This window comes from Cupressus sempervirens, chromosome 10 (assembly GCF_028749045.1).
Source record: "Cupressus sempervirens isolate cs-2001-9-10 chromosome 10, ASM2874904v1, whole genome shotgun sequence".
In the NCBI taxonomy this organism is placed as follows: Eukaryota; Viridiplantae; Streptophyta; class Pinopsida; order Cupressales; family Cupressaceae; genus Cupressus; species Cupressus sempervirens.
In genome coordinates this window covers 10905340-10914349 of record NC_143127.1, presented here as the reverse complement: position 1 = coordinate 10914349, position 9010 = coordinate 10905340, and the positions used below count along the sequence as shown (strand labels likewise).

The 9010-nt window shown below is 35.6% G+C and overlaps 1 protein-coding gene across 1 annotated transcript; it reads left to right on the top strand.

Moving 5' to 3' along the window:
* Window positions 1-7526: 7526 nt before the first annotated feature.
* LOC149532309 (uncharacterized) lies at window positions 7527-8099 on the top strand. The gene has a single exon (XM_089805693.1). It carries the CDS (start codon window positions 7527-7529, stop codon window positions 8097-8099), a length of 573 nt encoding a protein of 190 aa, XP_089661819.1.
* The last annotated feature ends 911 nt before the right edge of the window (window positions 8100-9010 follow it).

Sequence of the window (9010 nt, the reverse complement as noted above, 5' to 3'; positions counted from 1 at the left end):
GATTTGTGGGGTTCGATGGGCTAAATGGAATCAAGTCCACATTGCAGAATTTCATAGATACTTCACTCTATTTTTATAAAATGCAAGATTTCCAAAGGAGGCTGAAGTCAAAGTTGATTCATCCTATAACTGAGAAGCTTCAAGAAAGTGGACTAGTAGAGGCAGTTGGTTTCCCGGTGGCAATCCAAGCTCAAGAGTTGATTTATGAATGCATAAATCACTACAATTTGAATACCAAATAAATTTTGCTACCTAATCACACAATACTAATCTCCATTGATAGACAAATTGTGGTAAAATACTTCTGGATTCTAGAACGAGAGGAGTTTTCAAACTTGACAGTAGGAGCAATCTCTGAGTTCTCTGTAAGAAGATGGTGTGGAGGAAGGAAATTATGTAATCCTGGTTTCAAAAGCCACGAAGTGCCAAGAGTAAGGTCGCCAAAACTCTATTTGGCACTAACCTCAAACCTGAGATTGTAGACATTTTGGTTCTCCTACATAGATTGAAAGGTGAGGTAGAGGCTCTAACTTTCATTGAACAATATTTCTTTCTAGTACAAGTTATTTGTTTAGATATACAATATATTGATTGGGCCCATGAGGTAAGTAAAAATCTTTCTAGAGCTCTCAATGCCATAAAGTTCTACAACACCTTCTATATGTCTTCCTTTTTAATTTACATGCTAGCATCTGTACAATTATGGCTAGGCCTTCCAAGAGTAGAAAATTTTCCTAATGATGTGAACTGCTATGAGTTCTATCCATGTTTGAAAATGCAAAATAGTTATGCGGAGTATGTCAAAGTTAATGATGCATTTATAATGAGAATTTGCAAGGAACTCCAAGGATGCCCGAAGAGGAGATTTAGTCCAGAGGCAATGGCAACTATTAGCCAATTCGAAAGCTATTTTATCCAATTCTCATCTTTCTCATATTTACGTCTTGTACCTTTTGATGGATTCCCCCTAAAGCTGCCTAGGTATCCGAGCAACATGATCGTGTTGATAGAAATCATGAGGCAGGAAATCCAGGTGAACATGCTAAGCAAAAGCTTGAAGAAGAATGGATATGAGTTCCCTATGAAAGTAGGAGCTTATAGTTACAAGTCCCACTCTGATGCAAAGAATATGCTCAAAATGTTCAAGATGAAATACAAATTAGAGATGTATGAGGTCTTGAGACCTATTTTTTATCCAAATGGATATGCTAGGGAGGTGTTGCAGATTGGAAGTGTAATCTAACACATTACCACTATTGAAAACTATTAGGCGGATTGTAAAGATGAGTTTGAAAGCTAGGATCGTGCTTTCACCAGGCTCATAGTGGAGCAAATAAAAACATATAATATCAATCTTGATGTTGAAGGATTGGAGGATGATGGGAAAAATATGTATAGTAATACATATTTGACAAAGTTAAGGAACACTCCTATCAATTCAGAGCCCTATAAGGATGTTAAGGAAGATTTATACATTATGATGGCCCGAATCATCAAAAGAACTAGGAAGTGGGTTGAATGGACAACCCAAAGAACCTGGAGTAAAGGTACAACCACTCAAGCCTCTCCAGCAGCTACAACACCTTCTTTCTTCCAAAGCACTACAATAAGTGTAAGAATAGCTACCACTCAAGGACCAACTCAACCTTCAGGGGGAGGTGATCAACCTCTAGACAAGAGGATTCCCATAGCTAAGACTTGTCATGATGGCTCCCTCTTGGTCATTGGAACCCAAACTATTGTTGAAGAGAAGAAGATAGAGGAGCCAAAGGATAGTGTTGTTACACCAATTCCCTCTCCTCATGTTACAGCAGTTCCCTCTCCTCATGGTAGCCCAATTTCCTCTCCCCATCATAGCCCATTTCCGCCAGCAAGTGCTACATTTCTACAACCAAGTGGCTCCTCAATACAAGTAGTAGATTTGGGAGATGGAAAGAGAAATAGTAGTGAATCTACTAAATCTGATGAGGTGGTGAAGAGGACCTCAAAGGTGGAGAAAGATCAAAGCTCTTTGAAGTTCATTTATCAAGCTCTGAAGAATCCCTTCTCTTCAACTGTGATGACCATCACTCCAGCTAAGAAGAAGATGTTTAGCATAGAATCACTTGGAACGGCCTCCAAAGTGATAGGCACTCATTCTTAGTTAGAGGATACTTTGGAGAGGAAGAAAAAAAGGGAAGATGAAAGAACCCCTACCAAGGATACCATATCCCTTGCAGTTCATTCTGGGTCTGCATTAACCAAGGTAAAGAAGCAGAAAAATTTATCTATACTTAGGCAAGATCCAAAAATAGGGCACCTAACAATGGAAATAGCCAAGCCTAATAAAGAGGGAAAAAATGATGACATGAATCCTGATGATTTCACTCTACATTTGGTGGACCTTGGAGAAGTTAGACATGACACTAAGGTTGTCTTGTGGAATCAACCAGTAAAGTAATTGAGGGGCAATTAGAAAGCTTGAAACTATCAAAAGTTAGGATGAAGGCTCAAATAGAAGAGTTCAATAGATTCATCAGAAAATTGGTTACTCCATTGGCAACTATCTCTGGAGTGTCAGTAACAAGAAATACTAATGGTGCTAAAATTCAAGCTCTTATTTCTCAACTTCAAAAAGATAGGCACTTTGGCAAAATTGGTAAAGACTGGATTGGGAAGCTCAACGTAGAGGGAGTTTCCATTATACAACAAATTGGCAATGTTATCTTAAGATTAAAGACAAAGAAGGATAATATTTTAGCAAATAGCAATACTTTGGCTCAAGAAAGAACAAAGTGTGATGATTGTATCTCTCTTCTAAAGATGATCATCCAAATGAAGGCAAAAGAAATTATTGAAGCAAAAATCTTGCCAAAAGGGGATGAACCTCTATTTGAATGGCTTTAGAGCATGCAGCTCAAGACAGAAATGATCCTATTAGTAGAAAAAGGACTTAAGGAAACAAAAGATAAAGTGAAGAAGACACAAGACAGAGGATTCGAACTTATGAAGGGGCTACATACAGATTCACAAACAAGTGGCCATGGGAAAGCACTCATTGGGATAAACATCATGAAGGAGAATTTCTCCAAATTCTTAGATAGTTTGACTGATGTGTCTTCTGGTGATCAAAATAGAGTTGCAGAGCTCCAAAAACTCAGCAAATGCATACATGTGGCCATGAAGGAATTTCCAAATCAATTGAATGTTGTGAAGGAGTTGGCCAGAGAGCATTCTAAGTGGCTTTTGAGATACACCAACATACACGTGCCTAAGCATGAAGAGCTAATCCCAATCATAGTTGCTACTAAGGCCTATAGGAAAAAAGCAAAAAAGGGGAAGAAGATGAAGTGATTCACATTCTGCCCTTTTTAACACTTTCTTATGTAATTTTTGTAATGCAACAAACTGATTTCTTGCCATTTGTCATTCTTTGAGGAGATGAATCAATTGAACTTCCATTGTAACGGTCATCTCAAAATCCTATATATATGAAATTGAAAGATTAATAAAAGGTCGGCGAATTTTTGGTGTGAAGTACTTGATGTTGTGGAGTCAATTGAATGGTATTTTGTATCAACTATTTTCTATTCCATTTATGTTAGTTGTAGCTATATGTTTCCTCTTTAATTTGGGTTGAAGCAAGGAAAGAACAGAGTTTCATTCCCCTATTTCAAAGCAGTGAATGGATGTGATAAGTAGTGTCATTGCATGTTCAGAGAGGAATCTCTTAAACATTTTTCCCTTTAGCTAACTTCTTCTTCTTTTTAGTTTAGATTCTAATTGATTTAGTTCAGTATTAGTTGTTATGTTATTAAACTTTGTGAGTTCATAAGATGTGTGTATTCATAAACTTAATCAATTCTTCATAAGTCTTTTTCTACCTGAGTTAGATCCTATTTAGGTCTAGCTTGGTTTACCTCTTTTGTTCTTGGGTCAAGAACACACCCCATATTAGTTTAGAAATAAAACATAATTCACTATGAATCTACTATGGGTAGTTGTACCTATCAATTCAAAGAAAATCCAGTCTATCCATAAGTGGCTTTTCAACTGTTTGTAATCAGATATTGTTCATAATTTGGGCATTCAAGATTCATAATCGAAAAAGAACAAATCTGTTTACCAATAGATTTTTGGTGACTCTGCTAGGGATACGAATAGTCACTCGATTAATAAGCCTATATCATAAGGAAAAATGGTACTACCTCATGAGAATATTTTTCCAATGCTCCAACCTAACCTTGGTTTTCAAGATGACCAAGAAGATATAATTTCATCCCTTAATACATTCGTTTCTAGACATAGGAGGAACACTAAACATTACAGGAACACTAGCCAAGTATTGGAAGAGGAAGAAAGAAGAGCCAAAGCCTTAGAAAGAGCTATTCAAAGGAGGGACATTTAAGAGAAGAAAGACAATTGAGACAAGAGGCTCAAAGAAAAAACTAACCTAGCACCCTAAAACAAATAAGGTTCCTCAGAAGTACCAAGGAATAGGGTGGGAAAGACCCTACTTTTGATAAACTTACAGAGCTTGGCTTTCCCATCCTAGACATTCTAAAATAGAAAGGTGAAAAGAAAAGCCAAAGTAGACCACCTTCCCCTATTAGGAATCAAAGTGCTTCACATACTACATGCTAGGCATTGGCCCTATACGGAATCACTACTCCCTTAGTTGCAGGGATAAATTTAAGAAACCCCTCCTTAGAAAAATATGTAAAATGCTGGCGAATTCAACATTAAATATGTAGGAAAATTTTCTAATCGAGGGCAATTTTTTCATTCGAGGAAAGGGAGAAAATTATTTTCTATTGGCGAAATTTTCCTTTTCATATAAAAAATTAATAATAACTGTGGCAAATTAAAAATATTATTTTTGGTATGCAAAAAAATTTAGGTGATTTATTTTGTCGATCATAAACATTTTCGTAATGTAAGAGGCGAATTAATTATTTCATATAACACAAAATATTAATATATTTTTATAATATGTCAATTTCCAAAGAGAGATTATGTAAATTTTTGGTGAATTTATAGAGTCGCAAGTGGTCCATGGCCCACATGCCAAGTGCACACTGTACAATGTACTGTAGTATGTCAATCTATTAAGATTTAATTAATAATGTGCCCTTTTTTATCTCCAACTTGGTCATCATCACATTTAATGTTATCATTTTTATGGTAAAACGAATTAATTTGTACTGTTGATGTAATATAGATCAATGGTTTCAACTCTATTTCGGGTCTAATTTTAAATGACATACCATAAAGTCTAAATCTTCCTAAAATTAGGACATGTGTCCTAAAGACCAAAGCATAAAGTAGTTGGCTAAACAAGGATAGTTGGAGACACACGTCAGTAAAATCATAGGCGATGCTCAACTCGAGGGAAAATATTATTTTATTTTAAGGGAAAAATAACATTGTCCAATAAGAAAACATTAGGGAAACGTTGGCAAAAATTTTAAAATAATTGTGTTCTAAATGTAGATTACATTGGCGATTAGACCAGGATTTGGAACAATTATGTGTAAACTAATAAGTGATTAGCATTAGATTTTAACCCAAATTATTTAATATCTTGGTGACATGGTTGACCCTATATGTAGGTTTTATTAACCAAATTGCAATTTTTCAAAGAGACGGAATAGCCAATTGGCGAAGATTCACCACTAAAAAAATCACTGCCTAGTTGTCAATTTCCTGCAATACCTTGCCAGAACAATTATGGCTACTCCATGTGCTGTAGCAATAGGACCATTAGCACTAACAACTTATCATCCACTCCTAGCCTATTCAAGCAAGAATTTCCCTAAATTTTCTATTAATGGGAAGGTTGCTATAGATGAACACATTAAGGCCTTCTTTGCAGTTACTCACATTTTAGGAGTTGGACATGAGGATGTTTTTGTAATATTATTTGTGGAAACCTTGATAGAAAGTGCAATAGACTAGTTCTATCATCTAGATGATGGCTCAATCACTGATTGGGATACAATGAGAACAACCTTTGAGACAAGTTTTAAGACTATGGAAGATGAACATGCCTTGTTGACACAATTGACTTCTATTAAAAAGAAACCCACCATGAGTATGAGAGATTTCATTGCTAGGTTCAATAAGATTATTAGCAAAATTCCAATTGCTGATAGACCCACAGTCGGTAATCTGAAAACCTTCTTCATAAATGTGATGCCCGCAGATGTCAATTATGACTTGAGAAGAGCACATCCCACAGATTTAGCAAATGTACAAAAGAAGGCAATTGAATTTGAAGATGATTTGATTTTTGTGGGAAAATGGAAGCAAGAACTTCAAACTAAAGGAAGTTCTAGTAATACCACATCATCAGATGAAATGATTCAAAAAATTTCAAATGAATTGATAGCCGTAAAAAGGCAATTACTCAGATTCAATAATTCCTACCAGCAGAATTATCAAAATTTTCCAAGAAGGAACAATGATGGAAAATACTCACAGCTCACAGGCTCACAACCCAAGTTGCAAATTGAAGTAGCACCAAAGAAAGGAAATGTCTGTGTCTTTCATTTGACAATAGATCATGATAGTGAGAGTTGTCTGGAAATTACTCGTATGATGCAGTTATTATCCACCAATGAGTTAAATACTGCAACTCCTTGTTCAGTTAGATTCATACTCAAATGGTGACTCTAGAAATTTATTTTTAGAATATGAGTCAAATTTTGAACCAAAATTTGAATTCTATGCAACTATTGATGGAACTTCGTACACAGTATTGACTCGAGGTCAAAGGAAAAAAAAATCAATCCTCCAATCACGCTCACAAGAATGATCCTAGTCCTTCAACAAGTAATGTTCATATTGATCAAGGAGTATCCACATCTCAGGAAGGTAAGGACAAAATGCCCTTTGATTTCATTCAATTCTATAAAGAATCAAAAATCCAAATTTCCCCCATAGATTATTTGAAGTCTCATCCCTCTGAGTTGAAAAGGTTGGTAGAGCGTTGTAAAGGGAATGCTGCAGATTTAAATCACAATGTGACTGTTGAAGAAGGGAATGAAAACTTGACATCTAATCTATTTAATGAAGAGGATTTTACTATTTTAGCAACCTCTCTTAGGAAAAAGCCTGACCCATTCTATATTTCATTGTATATCAATGGTTGCAAATTAAGAAATTGTATAATAGATTTAGGTGCGTTGGAAAACATTATGCCTAAGGCCCTAGGTCTCAACCTCACTAATGTGTATGGAAGATGTTATTCTATGGATGCTAAACAGGTTCCTTTGCTCAGACAGATTAAAGATGCTCAAGTAGCCTTAGCTTCTCATCCAAAGAAGAAACTCATATTGACCATTCTAGTAGCAGATATTCCAGCGAGCTATGGACTTCTCTTAAGCAGAGGTTTTTGTCAAGATTTAGGGGGAGAAATAAAACTAGATTGGTCTCAAGAAGTCATGCCTATCAGAAATAAGAAAGTCAAATTAGAACCCGAAGAAAAGGAAAAATTTACAATCTTAAAATCAAATGATCCTAAAGCTCAGATCCTTTATCAAGAGATGGAATTCAGCAATTACATGTTATTCAATGAAGAGGCTTTGGATAAACAAAGGAATGAAAATCTAAGTGAAGGAATTCTTAATGAGGAAAATGATTTAACAGGTATATGGACATTAGAGTTTGATGGCAGTTGTTCTTCTTTAGGATCTGGCATAGGTTTAGTGTTAATTCCACCTGAGGGAGAACTTGAACCCATGGCCTTCAAATTAGAGTTTGGGAATATGAATAACAATGCAGAGTATGAGGCCTTATTACTAGGGATAATGACAGTGAAAGAAAGAGGAGTAAAGATCTTGAAAGCTAGAGGCGATGTAGAGTTCATTGTAAGACAGATTAAAAGGCAATATTCTATGAAGAATTGCAAGCTAAAGAATTATAGAAATAGATTTTGGGACGAAATAGAAGGCCTAGATGTCTTTTCTATTAAAGTGGTGCCAAGGGAGATGAACACCAAAGCTAATTCTCGACCAGTTTCTACTTCTTTGCTACTACCTTATCTAGAATTCAAGGATAAAAAATACCAAATTGAGATTGTGTATCGAGCCTCTGTTCCAGATAATATGGAATCCTAGCAAGTCTTTGAAGATGAAAAGAGCTTGTAGTTGTTCCTATAAAATGACAAATCTAGTTTTGAACATGAATTTAATGATGATAATCATGAGAGCTCTAATGTCGAGAGGAAACGAAATCAAAATGATGAAGTTCAACTGCAAGGTAATATCATTCCCCCATACTTTGTGTTTGGAGAAATTTTTTAATAGACATGTAAGAGGGTGGAAAAGAGACCTGCCACTAGTGAATATGAGGGGGTGAATATTAGAGATACTCATGATCCCAAAATGATTAATATTGGGAAATGTTGTTCACCTGAAGAGAAAGAAGTTGTGAAATGACTCTTCATAGAATATGAGGATGTTTTTGCCTGGAGTTACGAAGATTTGAAAAGCTATCGAGGTGGGAAGGTAAAACATCAAATTCCCCTCAAACCTAATGCAGTCCCTTTCTGATAAAATAAAGGAATTATAATCCTAAGGTCATAGATGCCATATTTTGGGAAGTAGATAAAATATTGAAAGCAAGAATTATCTACCCCATCCATCACTCCACCTAGGTAGCTAATATAATACCAGTCAAAAAGAAGAACAGAGAAATAAGGATATGCGTTGATTTTTGTAATTTGAACCAAGCATCTCTAAAGGATAATTTCACTCTCCCCAATATGGATTACTTACTACAAATAGTGGCTAGATCCAAAATGATGTCCATGCTTGATAGGTTCTCAAGTTATAATCAAGTTGAGGTAGAAGAGAAAGACCATTATAAAATAACATTCGCCACTCCTTGGGGTACGTTTGCATATCACAAAATGCCCTTTGGGCTCATCAATGTTGGTGCCACATTCCAAAGGTGTATGAGCAAAATGTTTGCTGATCTAAAAGACCAGATTATAGTTATATATTTGGACGACCTCACTATGTTTTCA

Bases quoted from the DNA above. Each gene is read 5' to 3' on its own strand.
- LOC149532309 (XM_089805693.1), top strand. From the start codon at position 7,527: ATGGAATTCAGCAATTACATGTTATTCAATGAAGAGGCTTTGGATAAA.